The following is a 25,404-nucleotide window of genomic DNA, read 5'->3' on the forward strand; positions in this document are numbered from 1 at the left end:
ACATATCCATGACCACTCACAGTGCACACACAGACAAAAGCGAACCAAATTTTCTAATCGCTATGTGTAGTATACAACAATGTTACCTATATGTATAGGAAACAAAGTAACTTAAGCTGGGTAGACTATCAAATGGATTTATCAAGAATTGAGTAGCCCCGTGCATCTATTTTGGCATATAAGTTTCAGTTTAATATTATCTTTGAACACTTTTATTAAAAAAGTTCTTCATTATTTGTGTTGTTTTGTGTTTTGCTTGTATGTATGTCTGTGCATCACTTACATGTCTGGTGCCCATGGAGGCCAGAAAAGAGTATCATATTCCCCTGAAACTGGGGTTACACTTGGGAGCCACCATACTTGAAATCTAACCTGGGTCCTCTGGAAGAGCAGTCAATGCTCTTAATCACTGAGCCATCTCTTGAGGCCCCATTCAAAAGTTTAACTAAGCATCCTTTGTGCCAAAATTCATTAAAAATAACTTGTTTTAAAGTATTCTGCTCACAGCAGTGTGGAGCATAATAGAGGACAGTCATATAAAGTGCAGAGAAAAGCTGAGCAGGTGGTAGAAGACGTGAGCAAGAGCCACATCAGCATGGAAACAGAAGAGCAGAGGGACAAGCTCATGAGCTTGTGTAAGAAGAGACAAAAGCGCGGTGTATGCAAAAACTGAGTTCTTAAAGGATATCTTTTTAGTCGAATTTTTCGTAGTATATTTAAATTAGGAAACAAAGTGAAGGATTTAAAAAATAAGGATTGATCAGTGAAATAATCAGTGAAGATTTAGGATTTATCTACTTGTGACCAGCAGGTGGCAGTAAGTACACAAAGGAATTTTAATATATTTTTGTTTTTAAAAGATCCTGCTCATGAGGCTGAGAGTGGATGTTTAGGTCAGCCTGAGCTACAGAGAGACTCTGAGACTCTATGTAAAAACAAAATAAAAATTAAAAAATAAAACAAACAAACAAAACCCTGGCCTTTCTGTAAGCCTTCAAAGTTTCTCTGGATCTCCTTGCCTCTCAGTATGTTTAATGAGGTGAAGGAAATAAAAAATAAAGTTTACAGTTTATCAAATTATTGATAAGAATGAAATGTGGTAGCCTAGTACACAGAAAGAATAAAGATAATCCCTGCACATAAGTGCCCAATAAATATTACCTATGTTAGTAATTATTTTATCACCAATATCATCCTCATTATCCCATCAGAATGTAAAAAGAGAAAGTGTTTTGTTCAGTGCTGGGTGTGCAGGCACCGAGTAGCCATGTCCTCCTGCACCGTGGTTTAGATCTCTCCACAGACTGTGCCGGGTGTGCTGGCACCGAGCAGCTGTGTCCTAGGTCCCATCCTGGCTGGCTGTGTTAAGTCAGGTTATGCCTTACTGTAAGTTATCATATATTGCATATAACTGTGCTTGTCAAAAGGCTGCACACTGCTCTAGAAGACTCCATTTTACAAGTATCTTCTGATTCCATTTTGAGGGGAAAGGAGGAATGTACCCCCGGGTGGACCAGAAGCTGCACCATCAGGCAGGCACTGTCACCCAGCACAAACTGGTGCAGAACCTCTTCCTGGGATGGAGCCACCCTGTAGGTTCATTGTGAGTGAGTTGCAACAGTAGATGTATTAAAATCGTATCACGGAAACCAGACCCAAGAAGCTGCTAGATACATCAGACTCAGGAAAGGGCGTAACTCCTTCATTTGGACCCATAAAGTGATGCACACATAATACTTCGATGGTACATCAGACTCAGGAAAGGGTGTAACTCCTTCATCTGGACCCCATAAAGTGATGTAATATTTCAATGGTACAGCTCCACACAGACCTATTATCTAATACCTGTTGAGTGCATCACAGACTGGCAAGTGAAGAACCCCCTGACTGTCCCTGGAGGTCAGCTTGTTCGGGTTCCCTGTTGTTGACATGTCTGCATGACTGCCTGTCCATCCACCTGCTCTCCCATCTGGTCCTGGACCTAAACCCACCATTTCCAGCTCTGGACGCTTACTCAGTCTTTCACTCACAATGGCAACACTGTCGCGCTCACTTCCTGATGCCAGCAGCGAGCCCTTCCGGGTTGGCACTAACCCAGTTCTTTAACAGACTCTCTCTTGGCCCACTCCTGACACCTCCTAAACTCTGCTGCAGGCTCTTTAACTTGTATTTATTCTTTAAACCACATATTAAAAAAAAAAAAGATCCTGCTCATGGCAGTGTGGAACATGAATACAGGACATTTTGTTCCTTTAATTTCTGTAGTATGGTATTTTTCACGTTTTTTTAAAATATAAGTATTCATTATGCATGATGTACTAATATTACTAACTCAAGATTTTTCTGAATAAATATTTGCTATATAATAATAATACAATAGGGAATTTGTATTTCTTACCCCAGGAGTTCATGGGTAAGCTTTGTGACTTTTTCCATAAACCTCCAAAGTGACCTGCAAATTAATGTGCACATATACTTTTTCCTGGGAAAAGAATCTATAGCTTATTTAGTGTTTTGAAGGTGTCCCTAATGCTCAAATATATTGCAAATTTTAACTATGTTTTCTTTAGAGTAAAGATTAAAACACCCAGCCTAGTATTTCAGGTCCCTCATTAATTGCCTCCTGCAAACTAGTTATTAATATTACTGATTATCTTAAAAGCCCAGTCATTGTACGATGAGAACCTTACATTTTCTAGACTAGCACAGAAAGGCTTGTAAACCTGTAATTGCAGCATTTGGAGGACAGATGCAGGAGGGTCTTGAGTTTGAGACCAGCTTTGGCTAAGTGGTGAGATATCCCTCCAGCAATCACACGCTGGAGATGTACTCATTGGTAGAGCACTGTGTAGCAGGTGGGAGATCCTGCATTTGATCTCCGGCGTTGCCCTCCCAATGAATTCACATGTCAGCACAATGCTCAAGCTTTCTGAAGACTGGGGTAGAGGATTAAAGATATCATGGTGTGATAGATGGTGGGCTAAAGAATGTCCCAACAGTACTACCACTCATTAAGTGTGCCACCTTTGGCCCATACTCAACCTCAGTTTTTCCTTCTGTGAATGGTTCTATGAGGACTGCAGAGGACTCTCTCTTACTCTTGGCTTTCTTCCTTCTCCAAGTGCCTGCCCTGCCTTACCCACAGGGCCAAACCAATGAAGAAAAAATGTAATAGGAGGTACATACTCCCCACATTTCTCTACACTGAGGTCTAGGTTTGTCCACCATATTTTATCTTATTCATACATATTGATAATTAATGTTTCAATGCACTCCATTAATTCTTAAGGGTGTCTCAAGAGTAATTTTTGCAATATAATCCACAGTCATGTTTCCTAGGCCTTTGACATTGGAAATATGAACATATTATATTTCTAGAATTTTGTAGCTGAGAGTAGCCTCAGAGATCACTTAGTTCTATTGAAAAGCTAGAATTTTAGGACAAGGATGATTGGAATTGCCTTCTACCTGCATGAGTAAGGATCCTGTTTCCAAAGTTAGATCATAAAACCATTGAAGACAGAAGCTATTTCCTGTCTGGCATCAAGGCTGATTCTAAGACCACACTGTATATGCCATTTACTCAACTGGTGATACTCTCACAAAAGGTATTGAGCATTTGTAATTGCAGAGAAAGTGAGCAGCATGTAATACTATGTCATTATATATCCACTTACATGAATGATCTGAGTTTTTCTCCAAATAATATATATAACTCTATCTATCTATCTATCTATCTATCTATCTATCTATCTATCTATCTATCTATCTAAATATCTATCTATCTAAATATCTGTATCTATCTATATCTATATCTATATCTATATCTATATCTATATCTATATCTATATCTATATCTATATCTATATAATTGGTTGTGTTTGTGTGTGTATAAGCATGCACACCAGGGTGGGTATGTGGAGGTCAGAGATAAGTTGTGGAAGTCAGTTCTCTTTTTCCACCATGTAGAACCCAAGGGTGGAACTCAGATCACTGGGCTTGGTGGCAAGCACCTTTACCCCCTGAGCCATCTTGTCAGCCCTATCCTAAGTCTCTAAAGCACCATTGATAGAATACTATATATAACCAAACCTCTGTCAGTCCCCAAACTTCCAAATTTCTTAGGGTACTCAGAGCAAGTGTTCTAAATTTGCTGCCTGAATTTAACAAGATTATTACTGTTATAACTGAAACAGAAGGATCTTGTGTATGCATTCCACTCCTAGTTAGCCACAAAAGGTTCAGGAATCTTTAATTCAACTATGATTATCCTGACAAAGATTGGACACATGGTTTTGAGTGCAGCTTGGGCAAGTTTTTAACACACCAGAGTCTGTTTTTTTTCTAAACTGGATGTAATGTATGCCTGTAACAATTCTGGTGAAAACTAGATATGAAAATAGCTAATCTTGTAAGGTATCACCCTTGGCAGCACTCTGTGTCCTACAAGAGGAGGCTTAGCTAAGCATTATGGGAAAGAAACCTTAAACCTTTGCTAATTCATAAAGCTTCATCAGCTCAGCACTAGGCAGCTGTGGAGGGTACCCAGGATCATGGCTGCTGACGTGAGTGGCATTTGATGATTCATCAACAAGTAGAGAACTGGAACTGATTGACCAGTTCATCTGAAACACTGAATCTAGACTGGAGAAGTCTCTTCCACAGGGTGTTCCACCAGTGTGGTCATTTTCTGATACTCATTACATTTGATAAAATCTACGTTCTAACAATTCCGGCAAAAAAAAAAATAGCTGAAGAATCAGCAACAAGTGGATGAAGAACCACTAAGAGACACAGCAGTGCTTGGAAGAAAAGGCAAGGCTGGGAGTCTGTCCTTCAGGAAGTGGTCCTCTCCTTACCTCTGCTCATAGCAGAGATAGTTCTTCCTGATTCTGCACGGTTTGCAGCAAGCATTACAGACTACTCCTTCTCTGACCTGCCCACAGCAGGGTCCTCCTCTCAGGGCGATTCCAGCACCCAGAGCAGTTTCAGACCTTTAAGAAATTTTTGTCCTTTTAATAAGTATAAAACATCTAACCAATCCCCAGGAATTCAGCACAGACTTTTCTCCGATCTTGCTGTCTCAGAAAGAGTTTACTGAGTTCAATGTTCTGCAACTGCATAGGTTCCTTTTGAGTTTTCCAAGTAGTTTTATTTTTAAATGAGTGGGCTTTTAGAAACTACATATATTTCTGTCTTGGCAAATCTCTAATTCTTCCAAGGGTGAAAATACTTTTATTTGTGCTCTTCTGATCCTGATAGAAAGTGGAATAGCAGTCACAGAAGTGCAACATTTCCTAGTGTCTGTTACAAAAGGCTGCACCGGGAGGTTGAAAGGAGTTAATGATGCTCACACTGCAGAGGTGGAAGGTCAGTCAGGAAGAAGGAATTAGTGAATCTAGCTCAGATTTACAGTCTTCAGTGGATGGAAAATACTATATTGGGCAGTTCACACATAAATATCCATGAAATGTGTGTGTGTGTGTGTGTGTGTGTGTGTGTGTGTGTGTGTGTGTGTAGGGATTGAACCCAGGGCCTTATACATGCTAGGCAAGTATTCCACTTCTGAGGTACATTCCTAATGCTTTCTATGTTTGGGACAAGATCTCACTAAAATTGCCAGGTTGGACTTAAATTCATTCTATCACCAAGACAATCCATGGACTAGTTATCTTCCTGCCTCAAGTAGCTGGGATCACAGGTCTGTGTGAGCAGGCCTCCTCCACAGGCCTTGATGATAAAAAGTGAGGTTTACAGCTAGTGGGAATCCCTAAGACACAAAGCTATGCAATCCCAGCTTTAGCCCAAGTTTAATCCTAGTTTACTTCAGAGACCTGAATGGTAGGCTTGAGCATAAATAAAAATCCATTAACCACCAGACAGAAGGGCAAAACAAAGATGTAACGTATGTGTTTTTGTGCTCATACAGATGTCTACCTCACTAACACACATCTGCCAAAACACACTCCCTGAACATTGAAAGAACATTAGGGAATGCAGTTGAAATAAGCTTGCAGGTGGAGGTAGATTGTTATGGAAGTTTTCTAAACACAGGTAAGTTTGGGTCTGTGCTGTGGACTTCTGGCACAGCATGAGAGACTGGCTGGATGTATATTTATGGAAGAGCTTGGTCAGATCTGAGGCATGGTAAGAAGGAACAGATAATGCCGGGTTATTGCTAGATGGCTGTGCCTATGGGTTTCTGGGTTTGAAGGCAGCATACTCATAAAGTCTAGCCAAATACCTAGCATTTGACATGATACTCCTTGGAGAGGTACTGCAGAGTCCTCACGATAGGAATTCTACCATTGTTTGTGGACAACTATTCTAGTACTGTTTTATTGGACCAGTTGTGATGAAAAACTACAGATAAGGTGTAGCATATTTTATTAGCCTTTTCATAACAGTGGAGAGGAAGCCATGGAATGGAGGAAAGAGATATTGCCATTGCTTTTATGAAGCAATCGTAAAATCTTAATTTTGGAGAGCCCTGTTCTCCTCACAATAGTGGAAATGGTCATTAGTCCACAGGGTAATCGAGGCCAGACACCCATGAGTAGGAGCCTTGTCTCCACAGATGATTTTCAATGGGTGCTGGTAGCCTGTGTGCAAAAGCGGAGATTGCAATCTATTTGAAAGCCTTCTCGTTCAGATGACTCTCCACTTTATTTCCCTTGGTACGTCTAATGATTAAATCAACTCTGGTTCTAAGATCAAACAGAGAATATCCTGTTAAACTCTGCAAATGCCATAACCCAGAGGGCTGGACTGCCCTGCAGAATTGAAGATGAGGATTTGGAAATGCCTGTGCTCCGGCACCTCCACCCTCACCCAGACTCCCACGTTCACCACTGTGCAGGGTGGGGGCTTGAATGTGAGCACTTACCGCAGGCACCCACTTTGGGCTGAGGCGCTCTCCACGTAGTGTTTCAGAGCAAGCTGGAACTCTTCCAGATCATCTTCTGTCACGGACATCTGGCGCTGCACGAGCATGATGTGCTGTGGAGGAATGGGAGCTTGCAGTTACACGCACGACTGCCAGCCAGAAACTGACAAGGGAAAGCCGTGACTATTCCATATCTCAAGTTACACAAAAGCCCGAAAATATATAGCAACAGAAGCTAAAGAAAGTGCCCTCTGCGCTGAGGCGTTTCCTCTTTAAAATTAAGCAAGAGAAGCCATTAGAATCATGGAGGAGCTTTCAAGAGTAGGTCTCTGTGAGGCGGAGGTGGCTGACCCAGGCACTGGTATCTTAAAAACTTCCCAAAGTGCCTCTGATGTGCAGCTGAGTCATCACCACCCCCTAAAGATATCAAGTTTTAAAGAGTTCTATCGCAATCTGCATAGCTTCAGCTTCTTGGATATTTTCTGATATCAGATACTGTGACAATCATTACAATCAAATTTGCTTTTAAAAATGTGGGCTTATGGATACGTTTCCAGTGCTGCATCGGTGATTAAAGGGCTATCATATTACCCATTTACAACATGTGCTATTCAGGATGCCATAACACTGTGTGATGCCCCATACTGTCAACTGATCAGATCCAGAATCACCTAAGGGACAAACCTCTGGGTTTGGTCTGTGAGGGAGTTTCTCTATCAGGCTAATTTAACTGGTAAGACCCAGCTTAACTGTAAGGCACCATTCCTGGAGTTGGGGTCCTGGACTGAGTAAGGAGCCAGCAAGCTGGGCACCAGCATTTACCTGTCTCTGCTTCTTGACTGTGGACATAATAGAACCAGCTGCCTCCTGACCCTGCCTCTGGTACTTTGGTGTCATGATGGAGTGAGCCCTCAAGACAACAAGGCCAAACAAATAGTAAGGCCTCCCTCCCTTCCTTAAGTCGCCTTTGTCAAATGTTTTGCCATAGCAACAAGACAAGTTGCTATTACACCCTGTTTAATGGCTCACAGTGGGCTGGCTGCTAACTGCTTTTCCTAAATAATCTTAATAATATTATAACAATTGTAGTTTCAATTCCCTAGAGAACTGCCTAGATTTGTGTGCCTCTCATGGAAGTATAGGTCTCAATATTCATCCTTTCTTCTTCTGCAAAGATTGAGGGAAAAAACTTAAAAAGTGTTAAAAATAAGCCCCATAAAAGTGAAAAGCAAATTTAAATTCACAAGAGTTATATGGAACATAAACAAAACTTGCCCACTATTTCTAGGCATGCAGCACAGAGGCTGCAGTTAAACCCTGATCTTCTGTTCCCTGTTTTATCCAATTCCTCAGCGCCAGTTAAATAGCTGCTGTTTGTCAAGCACTGATTGCACTGTAGGAACTACGTGAGGCACTAAAAATATCCAGTTGTGGTGGGTTGAGTAAGAACTGCCCCATAGGCTCAGATGGAGTCACCAAGGGAGTGGCACTATTTGAAATGGATAGAAGGATTAGGAAGTGTGTCTTTGCTGAAGTAGGTGTGACATTTTTGACAGAAGTGTGTCACTGGGGGTGGGCTTTGAAGTTTCAAAAGCTCAAGCCAGACCCAGTCTCTCTCTCCTTCTCCTGCTCTCAGTCTGCAGATTAGGATGTAGATTTCACAAGTCCAACACCATGTGCGCCACTCTGCATGCTCCCGGGGTCCCTGCCATGATGATGATAGACTAGATCTCTGAAACTGTAAGCAAGCCCCCCATTAAATGCTTTCTTTCATAAAAGATGACTTTGTCATGGTGTCTATTCTTAGCAGTAGAACAATGACCAGGATGTCAATAAATGCTTTTTTATTTTGTCACAGTAAATACTACATGCAGGATTCTGAGTATGCAGTGATAGATAAAGCCTAGATTTCTAGGGCTAGGGATTTAGTTCAGTGGTAGAGCACCTGCCTAGCATGTATATGTCCTGGCTAAATTCCAGTGCTACATGCACACACACACACACACACACACACACACACACACACACACACACACACGACTTCTTGTTTTTAAAAGCAAATAATAAGTCTATCTGTTTTTTGAGAAACAGTATTGCACTGCCATTGAAATACTAAAGCCAGTGATAAAATTATTCAGCTGTTTAGCTGTTAGAACTATGTTCCTGTCCACAAGTATATATGAACACTCAACGGGCTATGAATAGTGTATGTATCTTCCCCACTCCCCAGGAAGTGATGTTCTTCAGTTGGCTTTTACAGACCATCACAGAGGTTAATGGACCAGGGAAAAAATTTTTCACAAAAACAATTGGGTGGCAAGGCTATTCCAAGAATTGAGACCCAGTGTCTAATCATAGAATTCCCTAGCTGAAAAACGTCTCTCAGCTTGAATTCGTTGTTGTAATCAGGCAGTGAGGGCTGTGTGTTTCTCATCCACCCACCCCATTCATGCCTTATGGCCTAGTTTGATCACTGTGGTTCTCTCTCTCTCTCTCTCTCTCTCTCTCTCTCTCTCTCTCTCTCTCTCTCTCTCTCTCTCTCTTTCTCTCCCTGCTTCCCTTCCTCTCCCACTCTGTGTCTATCTGCCTACATGTATGAAAGGCTTGGCCATCACCAGCAAAGCTGATGCCCAGCTGACCATAGATATCTGAAGGGGGCCACCGGGGAGTCACAAGAACCATGCCACTGATCCCTGTCTAATTTTCCTCCCCATAAAGTCGTGGTTATTGTTTCCAAGTCCCTGAAGTTTGGGGTTGGGTTACTAAGCAGCAAACTAGTGCAGCATACATGCTTACTTAGCATCTAGAATAAACGTCTACGATTGCCTTGCTCTATTTACTACATGTTCTGCTTACTACAATTGTATCCTGAGTATGTCCTCAGAAGTAAAGTAACTTTTCTTGTACGGTGTAACTACATTTTTATTTCCACCTTTCTTTTTTCCTTTTATTGAAAATACGTTTTTTAAATTTTTATTTTATTTAATTAACATTTTTTCATTTATTTTACATACCAACTACAGTTCTCCTCCCTCCTATCCTCCACACACACTGCCCCCACCACCTCCATCTATCCCCCACCCCATCCACTCCTCCTCCATCTCCATTCAGAAAGAGGTAGGCCTCCCATGGGCTTGAACAAAGCATGACATACCAAGTTGAGGTAGGACTGAGGTCTTCCCCCTGCATCAAGGGTGGGTGAGGGAATCCAGCATGGGGAACAGTTCCCAAAAGCCAGTTATGTGCCAGACAGGTCCTGATCTCACTTCTAGGAGCCTTACAAACAGACCAAGCTACACAACTGTCACCCACATGCAGAAGACCTAGTTGGTTCCATGCAGGCTTCCTAACTGTTGGTCCAGAGTCCATGTGCTCCCACAAGCTCAGGTAACTGTCTCTGTTGGTTACCCATCGTGACCTTGACCCCCCTAGCTCATACAATCCCTCCTCCCTTTCTTCAGAAGGACTCCTGGAGTTCGACCCAGTGCTTGGCTGTGGATCTCTTCATCTGCTTCCATCAGTCACTAGATAAAGGCTTTCTAATGACAATTAGGGTAGTCACCAATCTGATTACAGTGGTTCAGACACCCTCTCCACTATTGCTAGGAGTCTTAGCTGGGGTCATCCTTGTGGATTCCTGGGAGTTTCCCTGGCACCAGGTTTCTCCCTAACCCTGAAAAGCCCCCTACCCCCATCAAGACATCTCTTTTATTACTCCCCCGCTCCGTCCTGCCCCCAACTTGACTCCTGCATCCCTCAAGCTCCCATCCTCTCACCTCCCCCATCCCCACTCCCAGTTTACCCAGGAGATCTTTTCTATTTCCCCTTCCCAGGGAAATCTATGCAGCCCTCTTTGGACCCTCTTTGTTATCTAGCCTCTCTGAGGCTGTGGATTGTAGGTTGGTTATCCTGTACTTTACTTCTAATATCCACTTATGAGTGAATACATACCATGTTTGTCTTTCTGGGTCTGGGTTACCTCACTCAGAATGATTTTTTTTCTAGTTCCCTCCATTTGTCTGCAAGTTTCCTGAGGTCATTGGTTTTTACAGCTGAGTAATACTCCATTGTGTAAATGTACCACATTTTCTTTATCCATTCTTCAGTTGAGGGGCATCTAGGTTGTTTTCAGGTTCTGGTTATTACAAATAATGCTGCTATGAACACAGCAGAGCAAGTGTCCTTGTGGTATGGAAAATAGATTTTTTTAAAATCACATGATATGTCCTGTTCCTCTTCTCTTTCCAGTTCTTCCCCATCTGCTCTCCCCTCTGGATCCACTCCCTTTCTATCTCTCATTAGAAAACAAACTGGTTTCTAAGTCACATAGGAATTGGAAAAGACAAATGAAAATGAGAAGAGCCAAAGGAAGGCACAAGAATCAGAGACTCACTCATCCCCTCACTCAGGAATTCCATAAGAACACTAAACTGGAAGCCATAACGTAAGTGCAGAGGACCTGGTGCAGACCAGTGCAGGCCTTGTGCATGCTGCCTCCTTCTGTGAGTCCACATGAGCTTTGAACATGTTGATTTAGAGAGCCTTGTTTTCTTGCAATTCTCTATCTCCTGGGGCTCTTACAGTCTCTTCTTTATGGTTTTGTATTAAACATATAATTCCGGATGCATTCTCTGATCATGTCCACTTGTGAAAACGTATACTCATCTATAATATTCTTTACCACATTTTATTACTGGTTCTAGTTTAATTGACTGTTTCCTTCTCATTTGTTTTCTGACAAATAGTATTCACAAATTTATCTCTAGACCTTTTCACCAACTGATGCATAGCTGATCCTTCAGTATTTTGTTTATGGAAGGTGCTTTTGCTTTTAGCAAGTGACATTTAGTGAACGTCCTTTAACACATTCCATGTATTTATTTATTGCAGATTTTAAGTACTCTGAGAGCTCTAGAGTACTGGAAAGGTGTGGTGTTTTCTTCTATCTGCTTCTACCATTTGCTCTCTTGTGTCTTCTCCTTTCTCAAGAACAAGGAGTATAAATACAAATGAATTGGCTTCACTCTTACTGGCTATGAGGCCTTAAACAAGATATTTGTTTTTTTCTTAAGTTTGGATACAAAAAATTGAAATACTGGTATTTGTATCATAAAATTGAGGGATACTACATAGTCTTATTGTCAGAACATAGTTCAAGAGTGGAGTCATGTGAGAATTCTCAGAGCTTGTAAGAGAACTCCAAGAAAACAAGGCGATAGTCTTGTGACCTCAGTTTCTTCAAAACACAGAATTGTTCTTGGAATGTGCTTTCCTGCCCTCCCGGATGTATAGGATAGGAGTGAGTTGACTTCAGCTGTTGTTCACATACCTCTATGGAAAACATGTGTTTGCCATGTACACCTTGTCCTTGTGATTGTACACTTTACTCAGGTGACTCTTCTTAACCTTTAGAGTATAAATTGTCTGAATAAAGTTGATGCTCTGAATAAAGTTAGTTATTACATGAGACTTTAGTCTGCCTCAGTTTTAGGCCCTGCTGCTCTCCCAGGTTCACACTGCCAACTAAAGTGGTAAATGCCTTATAAAAACTTTGTCTTATTTCCCTTACTTTGAGATGATGGGGAAAATGGGTTTTAGGACATAAATTGTATCTTGGATTCATCATTATGTAATGGCTCAAAAAGTTAGATGCAATAATGGTTAGATTTACTATGTTTCAATAAGCCCACCAATTAATCTAATCTCTTCTCACGATGGAGAAAAATCTCATGAACAACAACAACAACAAAAATCAACTGTTAATCCACAATCTTGCTAGCAATAAGCACCTCTACTGCAGTGGTGAGAAATCCATGAGACACTGTGTTGAGAGTGTTACCAGAGTGTTGAGAGTGAGTATTTGGGCTTCTGGAGCTCAGCTGTAAATTTAAATCTCTCTGCACCTTACTTTCTTCTTCTATGAAATGAGGCTAATGCTACTGCACCCCCATTTGGCTATCTTGAGGATTAACAACATAATCTCTTAGTATTTAACAGTCCCCAGATTTAAGCTAATTGCTAGAGATATAGTGATATGCAGGACTAGGTTTCAGCTTGGGCCTTTACAGTACTCAACCTAGTGGTGTTTACAAAATGCCTTTAGGATGACATCTGATGGCCTCCTTCTTTGCCTGTCATATTCAATTATGCAATAACTCATTGTCTCGTAAGTTTATAAAAACTTCATTTTGCACCTTGTGCGTGACAAGTTCATTCACACAAGCAACTATTGCCTGATGTGAAGCATTTGGTCCTCACAAATTCACATTAGCCAAGCAAAATGAATACAAGCTTTAAACAAAGAGCAAAACAATTGGAAAATTGCTGAAATTGTAATTTTTTTTCTGAAATCTGTCTGTATACTGTGCTCCTGGGTTTAGTAACTAGTAATTCTTTTTTTTTTTCTTTCTTTGAGATAGGGTTTCTCTGTGTAGCTTTGTGCCTTTCCTGGAACTCACTTTGGAGACCAGGCTGGCCTCGAACTCACAGAGATCCGCCCGCCTCTGCCTCCCGAGTGCTGGGATTAAAGGCGTGCACCACCACCTCTTGGCCCTGGTAACTCTTATGATGGGTTTATCTTGCTTTTTTGCATGCCATGAAATGTTTATTGTTATTGAAAGCAAAAAATAATAGATGTGATAATAAGTGCCATGGTAAATCTAAAAGGAGTGAAATGTGTCCATCCATTATTTAAGTTTTCAATTTGTTATTGGGGCACTAGATTTTGAGGGAAGTAAGTCTTGTCTTCAAAGTATGTATTTCTGACATTCTGATATGGAAATCACTCACAGGTTTAGTGCTCTCTTCAATAACTTCTTCTTCCAAGGGCTCAAGTTTCAGATCCTTCAGTCAGGGGAAGTAAAGGTAGAGAAAAAGAAAAAGATGTCAAGTTACATAACTAAAACAATCGGCATAAAACCATAGTGTAGTTTTGTTTCCATGGCTAATATTGAGCCTGAAGTGTAGATGTATCCAACCGTCTTATTAAATAAGAAACACAGACCCAATACAGAGATGAAAGCCAAGAGGTCAGAGCAATAGCTAAGAGCTAAAAACCTTACCCTTCACTGTCACTGTACCTCTCTGAAAGAGAGCTACTTCCTGTGTCTGTCTTCTTTTAGAGTTTCTGTTCTGCCTTCTCATTGGTTGTAAACCCAATCACATGACCTCCTAGTCACTGCCTGTCTGTACAGACCTCCAGGTCTTCTATGGTTGGTATTGAGATTAAAGGCATGTGTCTCCAATTAAAGACAATGCTGTCTCCGATGTCTCCAATGTGTATCCTTGAACACACAGAGATCTACCTAGCTCTGTCTACCAAGTGCTGGGATTAAAGGCGTGTGCCACCACTGCCCAGCTTTCGCTATGGCTTGCTAATAGCTCTGACCCCCGGGCAACTTTATTTATTAACATACAAATAAAATCCCATTTCAGTACAAATAAAATATCACCATACTGAAGCACTTTACTGTTTGAAAGGAGATAACTAGTTTTCATTTTACAAATTGAGCTGTTCTGATAAAGAGATATTGTATCATTATTAAAAATCAATGTTAAGGAGCTATTTATGCAATGTTTAAGTTGTTACTGCTCACTTCACTGGTGCCATCAGAGAGCAATGGGGAGACTAGAAATGCATTCAGAGGAGAAGCAAAGTTGGAATGACCAGCCTAGCAGGCAGACTGACTTTGCTGTGAGTATTGTCATGTCTTTCTTTCGTTAGGAGGGCATCATAGATATTTGTCTATTGTTATAATGCTTTCGTGCTCCAATGTAAGTTTTCTTTACTAAAACTGGTGAATTGAAAAATAAAGGAAAACTACTAATATTTGTTAAAATAAAATAAATATTTTTCAAACTTTTAAAACCTTTGTGTGTGTGTATGTGTGTGTGTGTGAGCGCGCACGCGCGCGCATGTGCTTGTGCATGTGTGTGTGTGTGTGTGTAGGCATGTGTACACCACAGTGTACGAGTTTAGAAGAGAACCTTTGAATGTCAGTCTTCATGAATGAAAGACTTTTACAAAGACCTTCAGGTCCTCAACGGTGGTCAGTGGTTAACACTGATGTACCCAGTAAAACCAAGAGAGTAAACCTTCGACACTTGTGAAGATACGTGTATTCCAAGTGAGGAATACGTGAAATATTTCCCTCAAAGAACTAGGAATAAATTGGCCATTGTAGAAGTCCAGTTTATGATAGACAGTGTTAAACTGGTCATCACAGAGCAGGTCTGCTCTGGCTTGGCTGTGTGTGGTAGAGCTTTGGGCAAGTGATTTATCAACTCTGGGATTCACTTTCAGTCCCTTCTGCTGTAAATTCCTTTCCCCATAGGCCTTCCTCTAGATGGCTCCTTCTTATCTTTCACACCCAGTTTTAATACAGCATCCTTTGCACAGACCTTCCCAGACCATCCACTCACACTGCCGACTTCAGGAGTTCAGCTGTTTGACTTGATTTCTTTCATAGATTCTTTCACGTATTTCTGTCTGTCTTTGTAGAGACAAACTATTTTACCCATTTTAAGTATTTCTGGACTGCTGTTGCCAGAATGCTGCTAGGCACATAGACATTGCAGAATCACCGAGTGCCTGGGTGATTCTAAATCATGGCTTTTCCAAAAGGTAAAATCGTGTAACGAATAAGAATATGAATGGAATACTCAGAGGACAGCACTGACAGAGCTGTGAGCTGGCAGTCTCTGACCATGTTTCTCTCACTTTTCAGTTCTACATTGTCTGATGTAAGGGAAGGAAAGCTTTGCTCATATGAGTGTGCCATCCTCAGTCAGTCCTCCTCTGGTGATCTGATGATACACTGGGGAATGAACAGTCCTTATCATTGCCAGTGTGTGTGTGTGTGTGTGTGTGTGTGTGTGTGTGTGTGTGTGTGTGCGTGTGCGCGCGCGCGCACGTTCCATAGTGTATGTGTGGAGGTCAGAAGGCAACCTTGAACATCAGACTTCACCTTCTATCTTGCTGGAGCTAAGGTCTCTTTCTTGTTTGCTGCTTCACACAACGGGATAAATGGCCTGTGAGCTTCCAGGAATTCTCCAGTCGCTACCTCCCATGTGTCTCCCCAGAGAAGCACAGGGATACAGATTGGTGCTGTTGCACCCAGCTTTTATATGGTTCTAGGTATTTGAACTGGGCCTCTCTTGCTGGCATGGGGTACATTTATGCCTAGAGCCATCTCCCCAGCCCTAAAGGTCTTTTGTATAAATTCAATTTAGCATGGTTACAACTTCAGTACACATCCATTATTACCCATGGAGACTGGAAAGGACAGACAAAAACCTGAAAAACTTGCAGGAATCATGAATGTTATTAACCACCAACCCCTCGAATGGTATCATGTTTAGTTTATAGTCTAGGAAGGATTATCACAAATATTTAATAGGCAGAAAAAATAATTTATGTTCTGCCTCAAGTGTATTTTCTTTTAACAGGGAGATGAAATCTAATGCTAACAACCACAGGAAACAAGGGAGTCAGCAGTGAGACGACATGCACTTAGCCGCTCTTTGGCAATTGGGTAGCTTTCCTCTGGAAACCTAATTCAGCACAGTGCAGGATAAATCATACAAGCAAACCTAACCCATACTGCTCCACTACTCGTTAAGACAGCTCACGCTGAGCACACACAGTGGGAGGCCCAGGCTGAACACCATCACACTGTACTTTCAGCAACTCTTGGATGCTGCTCTCACAATAAAACCGTTTCACAGGAAGGGAGGGAGACAAAAGTCTGGGAAAGAAAGGGATGTGACAATACTTTGATTTAAAACAGGTTAGAAAGCTATTACTAAAGTTTAAGCCATTCCAGAAAAAAGAACTGCACATATTTCATACACCAAGAAGAGATAGTTTCCCCAGGAACTTCAAAACCACTTCAAAAAGAGATATTTTGTTCTTTAAAAGAGTGTAAACTTATTTAACACAGGAACCCTTATGTTTCCATTGGGTTCTCTTTTCAAAACAGAGTCTCATATTCCTAGGCCTTTTGATATCAAAAAACTAATTTTCATATTTTTCCTTTAGTCCTAGCTGAAAATGTAGTTTTTTTGAAATGAAAGAGGAAAGTTGATCTGCAACATGCTTATAGTTCATGTGTTTGCTCCAGTAGAGGCCAAAGTCAATGAAGATGCCCTGGCTGAAGGACTGGAGCTATCCAGGAATGCTTCCCTCTGACGCGACTCCTTGTATAGAAAGAACCTTGTTCTCAGCATCCTGTCCATCTTCAGGCCCAGAGGTTTCACCTCAGCTGTGCCAAGTGTAAGACCTGACCTGTCAGCTGACCTCGTTACTGACACTTAAAGGGGTACCTTTGCCTATTGTACCCTGAAGTTGATGAATCTAGAAAGCCAGCTTCCTTTCTCATTGAACCTCAGAGTGGGGCACCCCTTGTCCCTCCCCCCATTTCTATGAGACAGTTTCTATGGACTCAGATAGGCTGAAATCCTCACATTGTTTGTGGGTTCCCAGCATATCCATCTGGTGGTACTGTTAATTCTACTTCTGATCTTGGAAGTCTTTCCTTTCCATTCACTCACATAGTATGGACCCATCTCTGGGTTCTGGTACATAAACTTGAAATTGATACCGTTGTTGGAGATGACTTCTTCAGCTTGCAACCTAGTCTTTTCTTGTTTTAATCCATTTTGATCTTGATTTAAAGCAATTTGTATCTCACTGCCTGGTTTTCTACCAAAAGATCTTATGTTTATAATTACCAGTTAAAAAATAATAACTGTGTCTGTTGTTCCCAAGACCAAGTCCAAATCCCTCCGTCTGTTAGAAATGCCCCTCATGATCAGGCAGCAATCACCAGGGCAACTTAGTCCTCACTCCTCACTCCTTTCCTAAATGAAAAGACAAAGCCTTTCCACTTCCATGCCTTCGCCGTCCTCTCCAATTAATTTCTTCTTTGTTTACTAAAACTTTACTTCTTCAGTTTGTTAGCTAATCAGCATTTATTCCAACTTAAATGTCAACACATTTTCTTTTCCATGAATTACTCTTCTCTTTCCACTGCAGTGGTCTGAAAGTCCCCCCCCCCGCCCCCACTTTCTCCAAGAGGCTAGCATGTGACCCTAACAACACCAAGCCCGTCTTCCCACCTGGAATCATGAGTAGAACATAAACAGACTGGAAATGGTTTGAACTCATTAATTCTAGTGGACATAGCCCAAGAAACTATAGCTCCTGCTAGCTAGACATCTGGAATCATCTTATCTCCCAAATTCCTGAATTCATGTCTTAGAATCCATTATCTGTGGATTTCATGAGTGTTTTCTATATCCTTCCAGAAATTTCTCAATTTTATTAAATTTTGAAAGATGATTTCTATTACTTGTAATCAAATTATTAATTGAGTTGTCATCAGTATTAAAATATAACTTACACACTTTGTGAATGTGAAATCGTTCCAAGCACCCAGCTCATGGAGACCATTCCTTCAGGTAAACATCTGCACATTGCAATTTTTTGGCACATGTCAAGACCTACTGAGCATTAGCTATGAATTCAGTTCTGACTATCAGTCATTTAAACAACAAACGCCTTTCCTTTGCTTGATTATTTGTACAATTATACATGGGTTCTTCAAAACTCGGGTTTTTCTGCCAAGCAAAAATATTCATTCTTTGTTGTCCTGAAGTCACAGAAAACAAGTCTTTTTACTGATTGACAAAGGTCACCATTACCATCAAGGCTGTATAAGCATAGTACCAGTATACTGTTAGGACACTTGATACAAGCTGAATCGCTCCATAAAGATATGTAAATTATGAACATACAATGGAGCTCCAAAGAAGTCTTCATCATATCCCTTCTTGTCCACTTACTAGGCAGGCTTGATGCTAAGATGATCAGTTAACATGTTAATCTCTAGAAGTTGAGCATAGAATAATCCTTTCTCCTAATTAAACTGAAAGAGTCATAAGACCTCACTTGTATTTCTCTATGAGATGCCATTAGCATCATTCAAACGTAACCTAAGAGTTCATTTAGTTTTCAGCCCTGGACCTCATTTTAAATGTAACTCTGAGCTTTCATATTTGACTTAACAAACAAAGAACCAGTCAGAAAACAAGCCCTTGTAGCTATAGCCAGCCATTTGGAGAGTCAGCTGGATGTTGAGCATTACTCTATCCATGTGACAGCCGTGGGTGGACATCCAGGAGGGAGGAAACTGGGTCAGAAGATCTTGCAAAGAAGGAAAGAGTAGAAAGAAAAGGGAGTACCTACCTTCTTTTCCAGTCTATCAATTAATTTCTGGAGTCTGTTTATCTGGGTCATCCACTGGTTGTCTTCTTCTAACAACGCTTGGGAGAAAATCACAAAGGCAGAATGTTAAGTTTTTAATAATGCAGAATGCTCTTTCCACCCTGAAGGAAGAACGCAGTGTCACTGATTTTTTTAAACAGAGCCCTAAAAACGTATCCATGAGTGATGTCTCACCGATTCACAGAGATCCCTGCATCACTGACTTTTTTCATGAGTCTGTTTTATTTTTTTTTCTTTTTAATATTATTTTCTGTACTGGCCTGTGAAGCTCAAGACAGCAGACCCTGCTGAGCCAGTTTTACCTTCCTAGAAGACAGTTTTCTTTTGAAAAAGAAGGAAGGCACTGATTCTAAACTCAGCTATGAAGCAGGGGCAAGGACAGGTAAAATCAGAACCTTGATATGTGGGGCTGTGCTGTAAAACAAGTGTAATAGTAAGGTAGCTGGTATTGTCTTTCCCAGTGACTAACCTGGGACTGTATGGACCCTTCGGTCATGGCTTAGGGGTGAAGAGTGCAGACCAGAGTCTGTTGCACTGTATTCATGTATATGAAATATGCTCATGTATATGTGTGGATATAGTAGGGACTACCTATGGATACATGTGCAATTGTATATATGTATAACACATATATACATACATACCGAATATTTATCTGCACTTATCTGCGTATCTGGTACCATGCAATATATATGACGTTGGCAAGTGTCATGTCTGAGCTCACTGGAAGCTGGCTTGAGAAATAGGATTACCCTCCCCACTCATCTCTGCGTGTTTGTTTACAAGTGTTCTTCAAGGCTCCTTGTCTGGGGATGAGCTGGCTCTCGAACTTTACAGCAGGGAGGAACTAGATCAGCAAAACAACTCAAGAGTAAACACATTACGCCCCCAGAAGAGCCAGCAGGTAAACTATTTCCAACAAGTGTTACCACTGTTTTTTCCAGGATTTAAGAGTGTCTGTAGTGGGAAGGAGAAGCCAGAATTCCAGACCCAGGAAGCTCATCCATGAACAGAGTTTCAACTGTAAACTCCATTGATTGCCTCAGCCTCCCAATTTAATGATGTCATCTTTAGGTGTTGCTATTTATTCTTTTACTTGGAAGCCTTGGCAAAGGGGATACTCTTCTGGGACTCTCCATGAGGAACTCCAGCTGGCTGCTTTAACAGGCCTTCTTCAGTCAGCTTCTATGGGATGTTTTTAGAGCTTGTAACATCCTCTCTCTTTCTCTCTCTCTCTCTCTCTCTCTCTCTCTCTCTCTCTCTCACACACACACACACACACACACACACACTATTCTTTTATTTTGGCTTGTTATCTACCTGATAAGCTCATCATTCAAAATCTAAAATATGGCTGTTATAGATCATTCTCTGGACTGTACAGAAAACACCGCTTTAAATACCACATAAACACTGCTGGTATTATTGCTTAACTATAAAGATAAAAAGGGAGACATTATGTTCTGAGACCTTGAATGATCATCCTAGCTTCCTGTGTGCTGATGACAACTCACTTAAGATGTCTTACAAATGCTTGTTGAAGTTACATTAGTTATTTTTCCTTGAAATGAGGTCAAAATGAATTCACAGCTATAAATCTTGCTTTATCATAGAAAGAAATGGACCTAAATTGTAAAGAGGTACTATTCACATATGAAAACAGCACAGTAAACCCGTTCATCTTTAAGACTGCAAAACATAAAGCCTAATGATTTGTATCAAAATGTACTTCTGTACCCACCTTTTGGAGAAAGAAATGCACCAACAAGTTATAAAGTAAAAACAAACATTAACGCTGCGACAAATAAATGCTATCAGAAATGAGAGTTTAAAGAAAATACTTTAAATGTAAAAACCAACATTCATGTTTAACACTTACTGCTCAAAATAGGTAGCATATTTATCTCTAAGCTGCATTGTTCCCTACAGGGATTTAAGGAAAATCAAACACCTTGGGAACTGTAGTTTTGACTATGCCTTTCCATTAAAGTAATAGCCAGGCTTCATCCTACTTATCATCTAAGATTAAGTCTGATTGATACACTCAGAATAGCATGACCATAATTGAGTATTTTCTGTATTTTCCCCCAAATTACATCACATTTATATTTTATTTATTTATTGTGTGTGTACTTTTGTATGGGTGTGTGTGCTTGCACACTCAGGGAAAATTCATGCATTCCAAGGCTTGTGTGTAAAAGTCAGCTGCCAACCTGTGGGAGTTGGTTCAATCATGGGGTCTGACTTTCTACTGTGTGGGTTTAGGGATCCAGTTCTGGTTGGCAGGCTTGGCAGCAAGCTCATTTACTTGTGGGGCCATCTCCCTGGCCCTGTGTTTTCTACATGGTTAAAATGGAAATAGTATAATCTGTGCTTGGCCTTGGGAACTAAGCACAGCCATTTTCGAGCCATGAGAGCAGCCTGTAATTTGCCTGCCGATTCCTTGCTCTTTCCTTCTGCACAGTTTCTGTGCAAGCCCTGGGGTGCGTGCGTGCGTGCGTGTGCGTGTGCGTGTGCGTGTGCATGTGCGTGTGTGTGTGTGTGTGTGTGTGTGTGTTGGGGGGGTGGACTCTGTACACCTCTTGCTATGGTCAGGGGCATAATTTCCTGCTCCATGACTAGTGGGCTTGGCATGTGACTTATTTGGCAAATGGAAAGTTAGGTGGCAAAAACTACATTGTAGTTTCAACCTATTTATATAATTTTGGCCTGGTTGCTTGTGCTTCTGACATTTACCAGGAGGCAAAAATGCTCTGCTTGTCACTTATTCCAGATGAAGCTACCAGGAGCAGAGAACTCAGCCTATAGCCTAGAACCACATCTGGCTGACAATGCCCAAACCACTGCCAATCACACACTCGTGAGGGAGAAAAACAATTATTTGTAGTTGTAATGATAGAGATTTGGGGTTTCTTTGACAATAAAAATGGACTAGTAGTCTAGATGATCTTAGAGAAGTCACTTCATATTTGGGGCTTTGGTTTCTTCCGAGTGAGCTGGAATAATGTGGAAACACATGTAGAATGTGTAAGGATTTGGGATAGAATAAGACAGCTATGGCTAAACCTAAGAGTTTCCCGGAAGAGTTCACGATACACACTTCAGGTGATTTGGTCGGGGTGTGTGTGTGGGGGGTAGGTACTGGGTGGAGGAGCAGTTTCAGAACTCGGGTGCGCTGCAGGGCCAGTCTCTCGGGAATCGGCTGCTGGAGTGCTTTCCTGTGCATTCATTCCTCTGTGAGCTGTCCAGGCACAGCTGCTGGGATCTGATGGGACTGGCGCTCATCACCTCCTCACTTCCTAATAAATACTCTGACCTCTTTAGTTTCACGTGCATTTGGTGAAAAGGAAAGCGTTCCGGGCTGCTGGTTTAAAGTCATCCACATGATGAAGAAGAGCGTCGAGGTCTGCCTTACCTGGACTGCTAACATTGAACTGCGGGCTGTTGGGGGAAAAGCTGTTGTGTCTCTGCACACGGCGGCTGGATCGCTTTCCAGGCCACTGAATAGACAGGACTTCCGGTTTGGCTGGGCCTTGCCTGAAACAAGAACCAACGCTGAAACTTCCTGTCAGACCTTCCGTGTGTTGCTCCTAGGATAAGGTCCTGAGGTATCAACCACTAGGCTTTTCTGGGATATTTAATGGAGACGCAGGGGAAATACTGTTTGCAAACATGCTCAGGGAAGTCAAGCTGATTGTTACTACAGTATACAAATGCAAGGATGAGAATGCTCTAGGCTTTCATTTTTCGTAAAATTAAGCCCAAGTAAATGTAGTTTGTAAACTACCCCTTCTTTCCATCATTGGCCAAGTCTTTAACAGAAAAAAATTTGGTGTATGATGTGTTGTGTTTTGCTTAATTTGAGAATGCCTATGGAATTTTCTTTGCTTAATGTTTTAAACTTTTGTTCCAATCTACTAAAATTTCATATATTCTAAAAAGTCAAATAATTCCATAGTTCTTACTTCAACAGATTGAAGCTCCCTCCTCCTCTTCCCAGATGTGCCTCCACTCCCTTTTCAAAGACATTTCTTAGCAAGTGCCTATTGTGCTATTTACCATCCTATCAGAACTCAGCATGCTTAAATCACTATGTCTGTGGTTTTATTTTAAGCTTCCCTATTAGCTTCCCAATGTGAAATTAGCTAGTGATAAATACATGGAAAAGTTGTAAGAAATGTCCAAGAAAGAAACTTAATTAAAATGGTGGATTTAGTAAAAGAGCAAGTTTGTCTTTCTTGTTTCTTGGTTGGCACACAGAACATTGTAGCTGAATTTCAACTCTCTTCAATTGTGGCTAACTTGAGAATGTAGGAGAAGTGCCTGGGATGTGAAGAAGAAAGACTGACCAGTATCGAGATGTTGCACTGGCCTTAGGCTGGCCTATAGATATCTCTAGCTAGAGAAATCCCCTAAGCATCTGAGTCACTTTCTAGATTTTCCATTATAGGCAGTCAACTACAGCACTCGCTTGCCTTTGTGAGAATCAGTTTTTAACTACCGTTCACTAGTGAAGACTCCTTTAGCTTTTATCCTGTGTTACTGGATTCCATTTTTCCATGGTTTGCTTTGTTTGGTGATAAATAAGTCCCGAATTACTTCCTAAGGTGGATTTCTCACACATTTCAGTGTGAAATACTCCCCATGGCGTTAATTTTTATGGCACTAAGCCTTTGAGGCAGCCAGTCATCTTAAAGAGAGTGTCCTCTGACTCTGGCTAACTGCAGATCTTCTTCTGTCCATCCTCTCCTCCAAATCCAATCCTCTGGTCTCATCGCTAGCTCCATAGCAGACCACCTGCTGTACCCTCCCTCTGCTTCCACCCCCATCTCCAAAAGATCACATAGATTTACCCCTCCGAGCTCCCTTCCCCTGACTCATTTAACTCCATGAGACACTTTCTGGGACCCTGCAGGCCACTCTGGCCATCCAAACAGCTAGTCTAACTTCAGATCTTCGCTTCTCCCTCTTTCTCCAAGTCCAGCCCCCGAGTCTGACTCCCAGTTTGGTAGTGAGCCACGTGTTGCAGCCTCTCCTCACTCTCTGCCCCTATTACCAGGGGACTAAGCTGATCCTGGTGGAATAACCTGATTTCCCCCCCCCCCCATGGATAACCTCAAGCCTTGCCCACGTCCCATCCCTGTTCCTAAGGATCAGCTTTCAAAGCTTAGAAACACATTTTGCATGGAATCCCCAGTGGTCACATCTATCAGGATCCCAGAAGAATTTCCACAACACTCCCCAAAGAACCAGAGAGAACAACGGAAAGCAAGGAACAAAATACTCATCCACAAAGACAGGACCAGACACCAGCACCCAGAGTTATCATTGTCCTAATGCCTAGATACCAGCATAAAAATTCAATAACAGTGAGAACACTGTCTCCACTAAAACCCAGCAATCCCACCACTGCAGGCTCTGAGCACTGAAACATCACTTAAATGCAAGAGAAAGACCTTAAAATAGACTTTATAAATATGATAGAGGGCAGTAAAGAAGAAATGAATAAATCCTCCAAAGAAATCTGTGAAAACACAAACAGTAGAAGGAAACGGATAAAACAATTGAAGACCTAAAAGTTAAAACAGAATCAATAAAGAAAACTCAAACTGAAGGAAATCTAGAAATGAAAAATTTAGGAACTTGATCAGGAACTGCAAGGATTCGGACCTTAATTACATCATCAGCCTTCGACGGCGTCCCAGCCTAAAAAGCGAGTGGGCCTTCTGTGTGCCCCTCTCTTTCCTTTCCGCTCCTTCCTTCCGTCTGGACCTCCTTCTTCTCTTTCCTCTCTCTCTCTCTCTCTCTCTCTCTCTCTCTCTCTCTCTCTCTCTCTCTCTCTCTCTCTCTCCCTCTCTCCCTCCTTCCCTCTCTCCCTCTCTCCCCCTTCTTCCAATAAAGCTCTAAAAAGGTAACCATGGGGGGCCAGAGAGATGGCTCAGTGGTTGAGAGCACTGGCTGCTCTTCCAGAAGACCTGAGTTCAATTCCTGGCACCCACATGGCAGCTCATAACTGTCTGTAACTCGAGGATCCAACACCTTCACACAGACATACATACAGGCAAAAACGAAGCAAAACCAAACAAAAAGCTACCATCATTATTTGCCGGGCAGTGGTGGCGCACGCCTTTAATCCCAGCACTCGGGAGGCAGAGCCAGGCGTATCTCTGTGAGTTCGAGGCCAGCCTGGACTACCAAGTGAGTCCCAGGAAAGGCGCAAAGCTACACAGAG

At 41.6% G+C, this 25,404-nt stretch overlaps 1 protein-coding gene across 1 annotated transcript in view; it reads right to left on the reverse strand.

Moving 5' to 3' along the window:
* Necab1 (N-terminal EF-hand calcium binding protein 1) overlaps window positions 1–25,404 on the reverse strand; it is a 150,075-nt gene that overhangs the window by 7,889 nt on the left and 116,782 nt on the right. Inside the window, exons 7-10 of the mRNA XM_059255604.1 lie at window positions 22,588–22,709; window positions 19,134–19,210; window positions 13,676–13,729; window positions 6,887–6,999 (exon numbers count right to left, since the gene is read on the reverse strand). Coding sequence (XP_059111587.1) covers window positions 6,887–6,999; window positions 13,676–13,729; window positions 19,134–19,210; window positions 22,588–22,709 — 366 coding nt within the window. The remainder of the gene's footprint in view (window positions 1–6,886; window positions 7,000–13,675; window positions 13,730–19,133; window positions 19,211–22,587; window positions 22,710–25,404) is intronic.

The sequence above is a fragment of the Peromyscus eremicus genome, chromosome 2, assembly GCF_949786415.1.
Source record: "Peromyscus eremicus chromosome 2, PerEre_H2_v1, whole genome shotgun sequence".
In the NCBI taxonomy this organism is placed as follows: domain Eukaryota; kingdom Metazoa; phylum Chordata; class Mammalia; order Rodentia; family Cricetidae; genus Peromyscus; species Peromyscus eremicus.